Genomic DNA, 16,334 nt, shown 5'->3' with positions numbered 1-16,334 from the left:
CCAACAGTGTGCGAGACCAATGCTTGCACCCTTACATCGACTTCTCCACTGGTAGGACCCAAATACAGCAGAAGTTAAGCGTTTATTTAACTTTTATTTTTGCTTTTTAGATTAATAGCATTCTAAAACAATTTATCCACCTTGCATCATACTTTTGCAAAATATAAAAAGGATCTAAATTTCATTGTATTCTAAATTTCTGTAATTTTGTATTAAAAACACTAAGTGGACTTGTGATATAACTTTTCCAAAACACAGCTTTATTACAGCCTACTCTAAATCAGATATACCTTTCTCTGTAAACATTCTGCATGCTCATTAAAAATTTGATCTCCTAAATAAGCATAATGAACAAATATTAGCAAAATTGTTCTTCAAGAAATTATCCCTTGAAAAACTTAATTACTACCATCTTTCAAAACTAAGAGAAATGAGCCAGCTCTGATGTGCTCTCACCAGTTTAGTGGCCTGAGTTTGTTTCCCAGGCGCAGAACCACACCACCCATCTGTCAGTCGCTGTGCAGTGACAGTGGCTCACACACAAGAACTAGGATTTACAACTAGGCTATACAACCATGCACTGGGGCTTTGGGGAGGGGTAAAAAGAAGAGCAAGACTGGCAACAGATGTTCGCTCAGGGCCAATCTTTCCCTGCGAACAAACAAAAAAGACAACAGAGAAATGTTCTAAGGAATGCTGAACTACAACAATTTGAATTTTAAAGCCATTTATTCCATTGAAAAGATATTCCTGTTTTAAACAAAAGAATCTAAGATTTTAATTTGTCCCTGTGAAGAGACTAAGCAATATACTGAATCATACTCAGAAGCAACAGCAATGATGGTAGTAATGGCAAGTGAAAAGGTCCAATGATCCTGGAAGTTCAGGTAAAACTGGAGTCTGTGTTTGTATCCTCTGTAACAAAATACTTCCTTAATTCAGAAAAAAAAAATCTAGCATTTGATTTAAGTATATAAGGCTAAAATAGGGGCCGGCCCCATGGCCGAGTGGTTAAGTTCATGCGCTCTGCTTCAGTGGCCCAGGGTTTCACTGGTTTGGATCCTGGGTGCGGACATGGCACCGCTCATCAGGCCACACTGAGGCAGCATCCCACATAGCACAGCCAAGAGGCTCATGACTAGAATACACAATTATCTACTGGGGGGCTGTGGGAAGAAGAATGAAAAAAAAAAAAAAAGAAGATTGGCAATAGTTGTTAGCTCAAGTGCCAATCCTTAAAAAAATCTAAAATATTATTTTTGCTAGTGCTCTGTTGAAACACATGGATCAAAAAATTGATTAACTGTACTTCTGATAACGTCAGTGAACGATTATAACTTAAAAATGACATTTAATTTCATGTTGAAAATGGCATTCCGTCAAAGCAGAACCAGTCATTTTAAACAGACACCAAAATGCACAGGAATAAAAATCAACCTCTACTGGGCAATTTAATCAAATCAGCTCTATAAATTCAGTTTCAATGGCTACAAAATATTTCCAATTGTTGAAAGTTCAGTTGATTAAACTCTATTCAGGGAAAACAAAGCCCCAGTTGAGTGGCAATGTCCTAGGTGATGAAAGATTTTAAACAGAGCGACAGGGAGCTGTCTTAAATAAGAGAAGAAGCGATCATTCGGCCCCACCCTCCTAACGGCACCCGTACAAACTCCAATGTCAAGATTCAACTTCCAGATAACTGATACTGTCTCAGCTACTGCTTCTCAACCTTTTAAAAAAAATTTATTCCTCCCATAAGGAGCTTTATTTAGTCCTTTTAATCCTAATCAACACTTTATAAAATTTCAGTATCACAGATACAATGTATATCTGTGTATGTATTGTGTGTATATCTGTGCTTTATATAGAGAAAGAGTAAGATTTTTACCACCAAGAACAAATTTTCACCAAGAATACATGTTAGAAACAATGAAAAAGGTTTACAGTATTAAAATATTTATTTTTGAAGAGTAAGTGGGGAGAATTGATATATTTTAGCGCTTTGATATGTAGATTATCCCCAAAATAGTTTAACACTCAACCACTTAGTTGCGTCAAAATTAATTTTCCCGGAAGTGGGTACTGTTCTCAGCCACAGGCCATCCTTCCTTACAGGGCAGCGTGCGACCACAAAAATGGCCATTCACAGCAATCTTAACCTTCAATGGGGAAAATTATGATTGTTCTGTGAGTTTTAAAAATCTGTCCAAATATTAAAAACTCTTATTGTCAGTTATAAATGTAAAAGAAACTGAAAAAATTGTAAAAGGTATTTTAGGACAACATAACTTAAAACATTAGAATCACTGAGAATTTAGAGTTGCTATCTCATTGTAAAAAGCTAATCAAGACTAGTTTGAACAGCACTTGCCTTCTGTTTTGGTGAAATAACCTACAATGCATAGCGTCTTTTCTGTACCATGGCCAACTGTCATGCTCCTTTATCTCTGGATGAGCTTCCACCAAGGCCTGCGACATTTCTGCGACCCCTCTAATGTGGGGGTCTCACCCTCACGGCCTCTGGGACATGCTCACCCTTTTCATCACCACCACTCCCCTCCTTCCGCTGGTGAGTCTGCCTTCCCTGAGCCCCCTGCTGCCCTGCCAGGGCCTCTAGGACAGCAGGGCCAAAGCCCCATGTCAGCGATTTCTTCCGCACCTCCAGTTTTGGTCAAATCTCCCTTCTGGCGCTATCATTTTTCATTTCTTTGCTGCACTTTCATATTTCTTGGCCAGGTTTTATCTACTTTTGTAAAATGTCACATGGGTGACAAAGAGACAACACACTCTGTGCTTTGCTGTCTGGGAATACGCTGAGTAGCAGAGGTGCGGCCCATCACCGGCAGAGTCTGAGAGGAGGACGGGACTGGTCCCGGTCCTGAAGCACATCTGCTACTCACACAGTGACCGGCACACGGAAGAGCCCGCAGGGGGTTTGCATGTCACGTAATTACAGTCCATACACTGTGGTGGCTGAGACTCGAACTGTGCTCTCAGGGCACTGGTGTCATTTACCTAAATCACTGCCATCGAGACTTGTGGACGGGGAACTGTGCAAACTGAGGAATGCCTAGAGCCTACTTTTTACATTGACCCTGACAGGCTTAGGGCTGACTGCTGAGGAAGGGCCCACCTGAATTCACATCCAATAATGAAGGCTAAAGCCCCCAAACGCAACGAACGCACGCTGAGACATGCAGCGTCTTCGAATTTCTGTCACTGGGCAATCAACTTCAAAATGTAGCTGAGAATGGAAGAATTTTAGAACCAGAGAAGGGCCTGCAAAGATCCGTAACTTGATGCCACAGATTAGCCAGCGTGTTTGTTATGAATGATCTCTCCTCCTTCAATCTCGATCTGCTCATACAGCCACTTGCGGTCGCAGCGGCACTCGGCGCCGCACTTGGTGGAGCCGCAGGCGGGACAGGCGTAGAAGCAGCCGAGGCAGTCCTCGTCCAGGCAGTCGCAGAGGTCCATGCCGCTGAGGATCAGCAGGCCCTGGCCATCGTAGACCTTGCTCTTCGCTGGTATCACCTGTCTGGACAGCAAGATACAAGTGAGCCGCACCTCAAAAGTACACCATTTCCAAACCAAAGACGAGGTAATGAAAGCAATTTAAGGAGACGAAGTGTTTTGAATGAAGGCTGAAGTCCTGCCAAACGGCTATGTAACTTCCAGACACAAGGCTGCTCTAGTTAGGATGACACGCGTGCCACGTGGGCAGACAGAGCCCTCACTGAAGCGCCGAGACCAACCCGGGAAGCAGGGTCTGCTCTCGGGTCCACTCGGAAGCGTGCTCAGCCGAGGCTGGCTGGTCAGTATGCCGCGTTTCATGGGCGGTCAGTCTCTTCACTGCTTTGTGAACAGTTTTATTTTGAGGACGGTATACCACCTATTGATTATTATATTGTAATCAATCTGTCTCTTGTTCTTTAATGGACTCTAGCAAATCTGGCCTAAAAATACTTGAATGACTCAATGGAATAAATGACAGATGGAATAAATGGCATATCTAGAATATTCTGAATGATTACACTAGGCTTTGTCAGTTTACATTTTACAAATGGTCAATTTAAAATGTCATATTCTAAACAATTTAGTTTCCTCGTTCATTCTGTTGACTGTACCATAACTGTTTCTATTTCATACATGTAAAAAATAAAAAGCAACCCCGCATTCTAATAACCCTCACTTTTTAGCTGTCAAAGAGCAGAGACACACCAATTACATAGTATTGATGCTTTTCAAAAAAGTGAATTACTTTAATTCTAAGTATTAAATTTTAATTTTCATGCCAAAAGTTATTTTCTTGTTCACTTTACTGATACTTTCTTAGAAACAAATTTTTAGAGTTCAAAGGGATGCCTTAATTTCATGAGGCCCTCAGAGGTTTTACCAATTTCAGATTATCCAATTTAAAATATTTACCCAGAAAATTCAACACGTCAGAGAAAGATGGGCAAAGGAGACATGAAGCAACAAGTCAGCGTGTGCCTTACGTAATCCAGGGCCTACCTGTCTGAGCCAGCGGGCGCATTCTTTGTAAGCCTTCTTTTCTCTCTTTTACCAGTTTCTGGAGCAAACTCCGTTTGCTTTCCTGGGTTTGCAAACTGTAACGACCTCAAAGCTTTAGCAGTTCTTCCCTGAATAAAGGTAAACAAAAATTATCAACTCAATCTTGACATCAGACCATAGGTAGATTAATATTTCACTGAATGTGAATCCAGACTATTCCTTAACCTGGAAGACAGTCTGGAACTCACAAAACAGAAAAAAAAGGTTCTAGAGCACAAGTGCAACGAAACTTACAGGGTCTGGACCAAACTCAAAGCGTACGGGTCAACTTCCCTACACCACTTTCATGATCTAGGTTCAGTCTCTGGCACGTTGGGAGGGGGACGCGTGGAAACAGCCAACATGGCGAGGAAGCAGAAAAGCCGCATCCACCCGCTGGCATGCGACTGAGGTTCCCAACAGTGGCCCTGAGTCCTTAAGAAAACGTTCTAATATTATTACGTATGTTTTTAAAAACAGAAGTAATATGGTTCCAAGTTCTGAAAGAGTATTACAATCTTTTAAAAAGCTTTGGTAGGGGCCAGCCTGGTGGCACAGTGGTTAAGTTTGCATGTTCCGCTTCGGTGGCCTGGGGTTAACTGGTTCGAATCCCGGGTGCGGACATGGCACCGCTTGGCACGCCATGCTGTGGCAGGTGTCCTAAATATAAAGTAGAGGAAGATGGGCATGGATGTTAGCTCAGGGCCAATCTTCCTCAGCAAAAAGAGGGGGATTGGCAGCAGATGTTAGCTCAGGGCTAATCTGCAAAAGAAAAAAAAAAGCTTTGGTAAAATAAAGTTTTGATGGTTAAGGATTTAAGTTCGTTACTTGGGGGAGAAAACTTTATGTGATACATTTCATGAGAGCAACAGATAAATAAAGTGAAAAAGACATCTACAGTGACAGAAGCAAGCACCTTGGGGACCTCAAGGTAACTCTGGACCCTGAGATCTGCCTCTGAGGGGAGAGCAAAAGGAAAGCACTATATGGGGCCAACCCACAGGCCATGTGGTTAAAGTTCCATGTGCTCTGCTTCGGCAGCCCTGCTTCAAAGGTTTGGATCCTGGGAGCTGACCTACTCCACTTAGCCATGCTGTGGGGGTGACCCACATACAAAATAGAGTAAAACTGGCATAGCTGTTAGCTCATAGCTAGTCTTCTTCAAGCCAAAAAAAGAGGACTGCCAACAGATGTTAGCTCAGGGCGAATCTTCCTCACATACACACAAAAAAAGAAAAGCACTACATATAATTAGTATTTTAATTAGGTTTATTAATATAATGAAAAGGAGAAAATCAAGAAAAATATCCCAGCAGCAAGAATTATAAATCAGTTATAAACAAAAGTTTTGAGAAGTGCTCCTATGACACACTTGCCCTTATTCTACACCAAAGACAGCACTATGAAATCTTCAGCTGTTCTGATACGGTTACATAATCTGACTGACACTCTGTGAATACGAAAGAGTTATAAAATATTTAATACTTACAATGTAACAATGCCTGCTTTTTGACCACAAGGAGGCCTAAAATTAGCCTTGACCATACCAAGCAAGAATTCAGAGCTAGAAGCAAAGGAAGCTCATGAGCATCTTAAAAACCCCAACAAGCATAGGACAGTGCCAAAGAAGAAAGAAAGGCTGAAATAGTTACTGCAAGTCGCTTCTCTGACGTTCCTTTTAAATCACTAATTTTCAAGTTCTTCATAAAAAGGGAAATTGATCCTGCTTTATAGACCGTAGCTGGCTGGCATGTCCCACTGAGTTACTTTGGTATCAGAAGAGAAACTAAGACAGTTAAGTCCCGGCTTTGCCAGAACATTGTAAAGGTTACTCTTACTGTCTTAGCACTAGGATTCGTAGCTCAAGAGTCTCAGGCATATTATGTTACTCCTTTCCCAAACCTATCTTCTTTATTATCCAATCTGGGTATATGGAAATATTTAGAAAGACCATTTATTTTCACTTCCCTAACTTTATCTTTACTGCATGCTAATTAGTATAATAAAGAATAAAGTAGATGTGATTTCCTTATAGCTAAACAACCCCACACTGCAGAAATAACACAGCAAAAAAAATGACTACTCTACATACGTCTGAGTCAGGCTTTCTCCTTTGCCGGTCTTCAGAGTCGACATCCACACTTCCGTTGATTATCTGTGTGCACTTCGGACAGAGCTTCCAACCGGGCACAAGCTGTCTACCAAATTTCGCACTCAGAAAAGTGGCATCATCTAAGTCAATTACATGCAAATTCTTTTTGGCTAGTTTTTTGTGGATGTTAAATGGGTCACAACATGACTTCTGCAAATCCTCAAATCTGTCAATGTAGATTTTTGCATGATGGAAGCAAATTGTATTGTTCCCAGAAAGTGTCATTCCAGTTCTAAGCTGAAGTAAAAGCATATCATTTGACGACAATTCCTGCAAAGTCTTGAAACCTGTGTGACGAGTATAGTAGGTTTTATGGCACTCATTCGTGGTACGGAGCTGGACTCCCACGGAACACGGATCCATCATTTTTGATTCTAGCCAACTTCTGCTTGATTTGGTCTTGAGAGCTCTCTGTTAGGTCATATGCTGGTCGCCCTAGAGAAAGAGCAGAGTCAGATTTGAGCTGCACTTTTTATCTGGGAAACTGAAAAACCACTTGATAAAATTCAGTGCCTGTTTAAAAGAAAGAAAACCCTTAGCAAGCAAGGAATAGAAAAGTATTTACCAAAAGCCTAGAATAAACGTTATGAAATTTAATCCTAGAACATTAGAAGCATTCTCTTAATGCTAGAATTCTACAAGAACACCTGCTATCAAAATAAACATGGAAATATATCATGGGGAGTCTGACTACAGTAATATGCCAACACTCCAGGAATTTATTTATGAGTTCAATTCTACTCCAATCAAAATCCCCCCAGGCATTCTCACCACTCCCCTCGGAGGCTAGCAAGCTGGTTTACGTGGAAGAGTAAAGGTCCATGAAAACCAAGATAATCTTGGGAAAAAACCAGATATTTATTTTCTATAAAGCTATTAGTATTAAAACAGCGTGGTATTGGTATAACATGGACAAACAGATCCATGAAAAGATGGGGGCTCGGTGTGTAACGTGTTGTTATAAATCAATGGGTGTTACACATTAATGGGAAAAGGATTTAATGAAAGATGCTTGGATACCAGCTAACCATATGGAAAAGGACAGAATATGATCTCTTTCTCACAAAGACTCAATTCCAGAAGGAGCAAAGAACTAAAATGAAAAAACCCATAAAAATGTTTACAAGAACACATAGAAGAGTGTGAGACAGGGACGGAGAAGAATTTCTCAGACAGGAAAGCACATATCAAAGGAAAAGACGGATTCATTTGATTATACGGCAAAATTAAACATTTCTGTATAACTCTAGAGAAAAAAGAGCACACTTGAAGGCTGTTGTTAGGATTATTATCCCAAATATATGTAAAAAATCCTGACTTCTACAAATCAGCTAGAAAATGACAAAGAACCCATTAGAAAACTAAATCAATATAAACAGGCAATTCACCGAGGAAGCGAACAAAAAAGCCAATAAACAGATCAAAGATGTTCAACCCCACAGTTATCAGGAAAATGTAAATTAAATATCATTTCTCAGACATTTTCTCAAAAATTAAAAAAATCTGATAACCTAGTGCTGGCTAAAATGTGGCCAACTCTTAACATGCTTCTTATGTATTGGTAGGAATGCAAATTGTTGCAACTCCTTTAGAATGTCTTTGGCAATTTCTCTCAAAAGTGAAGAAGTGCACACCCTAGAACCTTGCACTTTCAGTTCTAGGTGTCTGTGCTAGAGAAATTATGTCCCATATGAGCACAAGTCATAAGCAAGGACTTCCAGCAAACACTGCTTTTTTCTAATTTTTAGGATCATTAGCCCTTAGCTAACATCCACGCCCATCTTTCTCTACTTTATACGTGGGATTCCTGTCACAGCATGGCTTGACAAGTGGTGCGTAGGTCTGCACCTGGGATCTGAACCTGCAAACCCTGGGTCATGGAAGTGGAGTGCACGAACTTAACTGCTGCACTATCAGGCTGGCCCCAGCATTCACTGCTTTTGACAGTAAAAAACTGGAAATAACCTAATTGTAAAGGATAAGAAATTGTGGGTTACTCATTCAGGGGACTCCTACAGGACAGCTAAGATGAATTAAACTGTGTGAATTATATGTATTAACATGGATAAATCTCAAAGACAATCTTAGGTGAAAAAAGTTGCAAAAGGATAAATAGTATATCATTTATGGAAAAAAACCCACAGAATAGTATCTAGTCTATGGATGAAAATACGAATACATACTAAAATCTACATGAGAGTAAGAAATCCCAATGTGCGTCTGCCTCTGAGGAGGAAGGCACTTTTTTGGGAGATATTTACAGAAGATAAGGCTTGGTGGCATGTACACAAGCGTTTCATTACTTTCCATACTTCCTATTTGGAATTTTTCATGATTAAATATTTCTGAAAACAAACACAAAAACTTAGTTGAATTCTTAACAGGAGATTAAAAAAACTGCAATCACTAGGAGAAAAACTGCTGTTGAAAACAGACGTGGACCATTGAAATCTGGTGGTGGCAAGGTATTAAAAAATCTAGGATTCCGCAATCTTGCAAGGGGTTTTACAAGTTTTGCTCTACGTTTAAAAACTGGTTAGAAATCTAAGGCGCTTTCTGAGGTGTTTTCTGCAGAGAGAAACTGTCAACAGTAGAATCATATGCAAAGACAAGACTCTGGTCTCACATAACAAAAAATGATGAATAAATACATATATTTATGTTTAATTAACATACTAAGTTAAAAAAGTTGAAAAAATACAATTTAAAGTGTAAAAAAAGGACATTTTAATGTAAAATTTTTAAAGCTGATTAAAACAGAGTATATTTATCTTCTTTTATTCTATATTAATCAACTTTTAAAACTTAACTGCCAAGTATAGGACCCAGTCGCATCACATAAAATGGTCTGTATGATACAAATAATTACATTTCTTTAAACAGAAAAGTGGGTTAAAATGAATTAGGGAGTGGAGAAAGAGGAAGCCAGAGATACGGTTACACCACACCACCAGCTATGCTGCGCTGCACCGTAGCAGACACGGGATGCACATCTGGCTCTGACCTTTCTTAACAGTCAGTACGAAGAAGGAAACCCGATGAGCATCGTCTAGCACCTTAGGGAAACTGCTAATGCTTAGTGTCTCATTAAGCCACAGATTCCTTCGATTTGTAGGTAACTGTCACCAGTTTGAAGCCACTCATCTATAATAGGGTAGGACATAAAACTAGCTCTTAGCAGTCAAAGACTCGAGCTACCCTGACCATATTTGATAGGAAAAGTATTTTCTGACTCAGGAAACTTATTTTGGAAATCCTGTCTGTCCACAGTAACATTTTTACCCATTAGGGAACTCTTTCCCCTGGCTACGGGGCCTTCTGTTCCTTTATTTTCCTTCAATTTTGGCTAAATTACTACACAGCTCACAAGAGTTTATTAGCAGACTCTGCAAGTTGCGCCGCTGAAGTTGAATACCTCCTTCTAAGTGATCTTAGACTCTCTTGGAAACACAACTGATTAACTCCTATTAAACCAATTTTCCTGGTAAGTATTTGCTTGGACATCTTCCACAACAGTATCAATTCTTTTATTAACCTTAAACTACGATGGACCTGGACTCATAGCTCGAGAGCGTAGAGCTTTCTTTTCTTTTCTTCAAGAGAGCCATGCCCCTATCAGTCTTTGAAAACATCCCCTTCTGGTAAACAGTGGCCTCCAAACATTTGGAGTTCCTGTACACTTCTGAGTACTATAATTTTGGGAGGAACACTTGAAGGAATTAAGCTGCCTGCACACTTATACTATTTTCTAAGCAGCCATCCCTCAGGTGTCAGTGTGAAGTTAGAATTATTTGCTCCTGGAGTCGCCAGGTAAAATACAGGATGCCCAGTTACATTTGAATTTTAGATAAGGTACAAAATAATTTTCATTTTAATTATGTGCCAAATATTGCTAGAAAGCAATTCACTGTTTGTCTGAAATTCAGATGTAACTGGGCATGCTGTATTTCTATTTCTAATTCTCACCACCTCATTTACGTTACACTTTTGGGCATCTTCCAGTAAGCAGATAGCTTTCTTCGGTGCCAGTGTCACATGCTCCCCCTCACCTGCTATTAAAGGAAGCCTGAGCTCCCTGTGACCAAATGGCAGGACCTGCTCCGTTTAAAATGAACCTATCCTGTCCGACAGGAGAGAAACTGCCAGTTGCAGTAGAAACTAAATTTACACACTGATTAACACTCAACGGCACCCTGGTCGCACTCACTCGAGTGAAACGTCGTGGTCACAGCGTGCACACGTGCGGACGCGGTTTCCCGCCGCAAGTCTGGGCCGGTCGGCTCCCCACCCGCGAGGCTGCGGCGCAGGCGGGCGGCTCCGGGGCACAGCACTTCCGGCAGCAATCCTGCAAGGCGACCGCCGGCCTCCTAAAAATGACACCCTCCAGCTGCTCCTCCCCTTTGTCTCTCCCAATGTCCTCCTTTCTGTCCTCCTCCAGGAAGCTCCAATTCTGCTGGAAAGCCTTTGGATCTGTTTCCTAGCAACTGTTTCCTCTGGTCACTTTCGCCCGTGTCCTGGCAATGTGGCACACGATATTGACTTACTTTCTTGCAGCAGCAGTCCCGCAGCTTCGTGTTGCTCCCTGAACCTGATGAACGGTGCTACATTCTTCTGTAATCACCATCTGACACCTTCTCTAATTAGCCGCCAGAAATGCACTACCACTTACTGTCGAGGGACCAGTGCTGGCAGGAGCTGGGAACTTGCTCGAAATGCAGTGTCTTGGTCTGGGCTCCAGACCCACTGAATAAGAATCTGCATTTGAAAAAAGATCCCCAGGTAATTCATAAGCACACTGCAGTTTGAGATGCACTGCTTCAGGCAATTCAATCAAAAAAATATATTTACTACACATCTATATTTATACTGCATATCAAAAAGAGTAAGAAAAACACACACGCAGACCTGTACTTGCCTTCTAGGAAGCCTGACGCTGGGGAAGATGACCAGGGAGGGCAGCTGTAGATCTGATCCAACAGGCACAGAGAGCAACACCTGCTCCGAGGGGAGACGGCACTGCTGACAGCACAGCCTTCAGGGTTCTCCTGCTCTGATTGCAGGGGGCTCTGAATCTTTCTGTGCCTTTGAGCTACTTTACAACCAACTAGCATTGACGACTGACAGCGGCGCAGGACAACTCTCGTGCCCCCTGTAAACTCCTCCCGGTAGGGGTTCAGCTGACGCCTGGCCTCACTGGGAAGACAGTTTGCCTCCATTTGCTCATTTATTTCACTATTGGAGATCGACAACTGAGTCTGTTCCTGATTGTCATTTGAACTGGTTAAAACAGCATAATTTTATATCTGCGTGAAAGTCATGACTTTACTTGTCCCTATTTTTGTGGAAAATTGTCTTTTAACACAGGAAAAGATTAATTTGCTCCAGCCAGTCACTTTGACTTGTATAATCCCTCGTATTCCTTATAGAAGAAAAAAAAATTCTGCTTCTTATGGGATAATATACATAAAACCGGTAAATGTGTTCATTTAGAGCTGATTAAGTTAGATTAGTCCCCTTCCCCCTGGGCCCTCAACCCTTTTAGGAAACTTTTACTACGGTACAGCTGAAATCCTGGTCTTAAAAAAAAAAAGTACTTAAACTTTCAAACTACACCTAGTGATGTAGGATTTACAAGTACTAACAATTATTTAATTCCTGCATGAGTCAACGGGTCACCTAAGGCCTTCTGGTACAGATGTCTGGATGAATTTTATTTGTATATTTCATAATTTTCCATTTGAAATAGCAAAAATGCCTTTTGACAAGTTGACTTTGACCTGAGACTGTGCATCCGGTTCTTCAAGAGCCATAGTTAAGGAAATCCTCTTACTCTTCTCCATATGGTTCTATAAGACTCAAAAATGCCCCTTGTTTGCCTATTACCTGGACAAAGACCCTCCAAATTCCCATTCTTTGCCTCATTTATGACTTTAAGAATGATAGCTGAGCTGCTTGTCCCCACTGAACAATCGAAACAAAGCTGCTTGTTAAGCACTTCAAGTTTCCCTCCTTCCTGAGGTCCCCGAGCCTTGGCCTCCCCTCAGCCAGAACCGTCACACATGCCCTCTGGAGAACAGGCTGGCCAGGGCAAGACATTCTGGAACCTGCACTCCCATCAAGCAGTTCTGTCCTGGCGCTGCTTACTCCTTCCTGGAGACGCCGGGGGATCCTCTGGTTAGACTGCTCTCCGGTGCGGCAGCCCCTTCTCCGCTGTGCAGTAACTCTTGCAAATAAAGTCTCTCCTTACTAACTGTGGGTTTGTTTTTTATTTGACATTTTCTTTAAAAAGCCCTGCATTTTGGACTGTTTCTTGCCTTAGGATTGTCAACACTTGAGTGCCTAGATACAGGACATTTTGCGATTCTAGGATTAACATGTAACAATTTTACAGCACTCCCAGAAGAGTCGAGGAAGAATGAAATAAGTGTAGAGCAGACTTTTCGGAACCCTTTTGCTTCCTTAGGTAGTAAACGAAAGCATCTGCTCCTCACAGGTCTTGAACATTGCCAGTGAAGGGAATAAGCTTTAAGTATTATCTCCTGCTACCCGTCACCAAACTATAAGGCAGGCAGGCGAGACGGATTGAAGACTGAGCGAAATCCAGCAAGGCCATGATGCTGGCAGGCCTTCCTAATAACACAAGTCCAGGATATTACCCCAGGGCGCGTGCAGGACTTAAGGCAGGACACCCACCCCTGCTGCCAGTAACAAAACAATAGCAGAGGGAGGTGGGGATTAAAAAGGGAACTCATTTTTTTCCTTCCCAAAATTTTTAGGAGAGATGTGGCAATATATGCTCCAATATGTCGATTTCTCTTAATACAGCTTTTTAGTTTGTTACCAGTCTCCTAATTAGTGAGGAAAAAAATCATGAAGAGGAAATTTAACCAAACAAGACATTTACGGAATTTTTAGGCCAACTTATAAGAATCTTTCCCTTTCATGAAAAATGCCTTGGGGCGGGGGTGGAGTATAAGGTCTTATGATTTATAAGGCATTTTCTCAGGTTCTATCTTACTTAACGAAAATAAAATAATTTCATCTACCCCTAGTATGTGAATCAGCAGCTTTAATCATGGCACACACACACAGGTCATGCCTCTGGCCACTTTCCGTGCCCATTAAATTAAACTCCAAACGCTAACTACCTACTCTGTGTGTGAACGGGCACTAAGGGAAGGCAGAAAGAGCCAAGAGGAGACAGTCTCGATCCTTAAGATCCAGGCCCAGCAAGAAACGAAAAGAGAATTTAAAACAAGAATACAGTCCACAGGGCCACTTCAACATTTCGTTCCACGGCCTGCGGTTAGCAAGAGTTGGGTCCAGCGCCCAGCACAATCGTGGCCTCACCCACAACAGCTCCGAAGGGAGAACTGTCCCCCGTTTATAGAGAAGGAAACCGAGGCTTAGAGCTCCAGCTACCACGCCTAGCCCGTGCCTGATACCACACTCAAGGATTCGCTGAATGAATTAAAACACAAAACCTAACTTTACTTCCTATGAAGAATCCCTCTTAAATCGCCCTAAGGATTTACTCCGGGCTCGCCCAATGCACGCCCTCGGATTCCCTAAGGCTTTGTGCCGTGTGCCCTCAGGGCATTTCCGAACAATTCAGCAAACCTTCCAGGCTTCTACAACCCAGCTGCAAACTGTCTCTCTTCCTCTGTAGACAAGGGAAGAGGCATTTCAACGAAGACAGGTGTTTCCAGGCCACCAGGAATGACCAAAAGCTTCGCTCATTCTACCTCATTCTGCACGTGGCCCAAGCTGTCACAACACCTGTCAACACGAGGTCTGCACAGTAAGTGACTGCGCACCCGAACTGGAAGCGTCTGCTCAAAACACGTGCCCGCCTTCCCGGGAAACAGTCTGCACCCAGGGACCGGCGGTCCCCGCCCCAAAGGCCGCAGGCTCCAGGGCGGACGCGGCACCCGCGAGGCTCGCGCCTCCGTCCTTCCAGCGTCCTCCCCGCGCGGGCACCGCTGCCCTACCCTCCAAGACAGGCCGGAGCCGCCGTCCCCTCCGGCTGGGCCTCCCCCGCACTGCGCCAGGGGCCGGTGCTCGGCGTCTGCACCCTCGGGGGACCCAACCGGCCCTCGGCCCGCGAGCTCAGCGCTGGAGGGCAGGCGCGACTCGAGGCTCGCTCTGGACCCGGACACAGACTCCGCGGCCGGCCGCGTCCCGGTGTCACCGGCCCGGGCGCGGCCGCAGCTCCCCGGGCTCCAGCCACCAGACCCCGGCCTGCCGGTCCCCGCGTCCCCAGCCCCACACAGTGCTGAGCCCCAGCGATCGCGGGTGCGGGCCCGGCCTCCCGCCTCAGGCCGCAGCGATCCGGTCAGAGGCAGGGAAACCGCGAGGCGGCGGGAGCCCCGCTCGGCGCAACAGGCCCACCACAGCCCCGGGCCCGGCCTCCACAGCCACGACCCGACCGCGCCGGGCCCGCCCGGAGGGCCGCGCACCGCAGGGAACAGCCGGGGACCCGCACACGCCCCCGCCCAGCTCCGGGACCGCCGACACCTCCTGCCCCCCGCCCAGAACCCGCCGGGCCCCTACCTGCGCCGCGCTCCCCTCGCCGGCGTCGGCAGCTCGGCGACCCGGCGGCCGACTTCCGCTCCTCCCCACCACCACTGAGGGCACGGCGGGCGAGGCTAGAGGGGCCCGGGGCCACCACAGAGAGGCCCGGGGAAGCCTAGAGCGGAGCCGCAGCGTCCGGACGGAAGGGGCGGGGCCCCGCGGACATCCCTGACGCCGAGAGATGACGTTGCTCAGAGGCCGCCAGGGGAGGCCGTCTGCCCCGTGGCCGGAGTGGAGGTTGGGCTGTGCGCCCGCGCGTGTGGGTTTTTTTGTCCTCGCCCCGCCGTCCTGAGCGCGGGTGGCAGCCGGTGGCCCCCGCGACCCGGCCCTCGTCGAAGGCCTCAGTGTGCTCCCCGGGCGAGAGAGGCGGCCTGACGCGGGGCGGGGTGCACGTCGGGTCCCTCTCCCGCGGCTCGCCGCCGGCGCTCACGGCGGGTCGCCCGTGCGGGGCTCTGGAGCGCCGGGGCGCGGCCGGCGTCGGGCCTGGGGGCCACACAGGCAGGGCCCTGGGGGCTGACCAGCCGAGCGGCGTTGGGAAGCCGGGCTGCGCACGCCTCCCGGAGGTGGTCTCCTCCGCGCCGCCCGCTGGGCTGCCCCGTCCTGGGCCAGGGAGGGGGAAGGGGAGCGGGACGGACGACCCCAGAGCCGCGTCTGCAGCGGGGCGCCTGCGGTGGTGCTGGTACGCGCTTGTGGCTGGCACAATAACGGGGAGGGTTATCCTGCTTTCCAAGAGGCCGCGGACCGGCGGGAGGGACAGGAGCGAGCAGTTAGAGCAGGACGCGGGGCACGTGCGGAGCGGGCGTCCGGGGGCCGCTGCTCGGCCTGCGCCCCGTGGGAGCTGGCGGGCGCCTGTCCTGGAGGAGACGGGCCCCCAGACCCAGTCCGACGTCGGGGGCTTCGCAGGGCCGGTGCGCACGTGCTCCGCGAAGCTGGGCTGCGAGGGCGGCCAGGGGCCCGGGGACGCTGGCGCACACCTGCTGGGCTGCCCAGACGGGGCGGCGTGCCCGCCACAGCCGCCTCACTCGACAGACGCGAGTTTATCTGCGTTTCTCGG

The 16,334-nt window shown here is 45.7% G+C and overlaps 1 protein-coding gene across 3 annotated transcripts; it reads right to left on the bottom strand.

Annotated features, from left to right (window-relative positions):
* Nucleotides 1-1,841: 1,841 nt before the first annotated feature.
* On the bottom strand, nt 1,842-15,394 carry ARL14EP (ARF like GTPase 14 effector protein). Of its 3 annotated transcripts, none has more exons than XM_044752392.2 (5): nt 15,260-15,375; nt 10,914-11,461; nt 6,647-7,141; nt 4,516-4,643; nt 1,842-3,538 (listed from the first exon to the last, which is right to left on the bottom strand). In XM_044752392.2, exons 3-5 carry the CDS (start codon nt 7,070-7,072, stop codon nt 3,310-3,312), a joined length of 783 nt encoding a protein of 260 aa, XP_044608327.1. In that variant the 5' UTR covers nt 7,073-7,141; nt 10,914-11,461; nt 15,260-15,375; the 3' UTR covers nt 1,842-3,309. The 3 variants fall into 3 exon arrangements, with proteins under 3 accessions (XP_044608327.1, XP_044608328.1, XP_014686925.1); XM_044752393.2 differs by having other exon boundaries at nt 11,251-11,461; XM_014831439.3 differs by lacking the exon at nt 10,914-11,461 and having other exon boundaries at nt 15,260-15,394.
* Between the last annotated feature and the right edge of the window lie 940 nt (nt 15,395-16,334).

The sequence above is a fragment of the Equus asinus genome, chromosome 20 (genome assembly GCF_041296235.1).
Source record: "Equus asinus isolate D_3611 breed Donkey chromosome 20, EquAss-T2T_v2, whole genome shotgun sequence".
Classification (NCBI taxonomy): domain Eukaryota; kingdom Metazoa; phylum Chordata; class Mammalia; order Perissodactyla; family Equidae; genus Equus; species Equus asinus.
The sequence above is the reverse complement of the archived record's forward strand: the minus strand, read 5'-3'. Positions and strand labels throughout refer to the sequence as shown.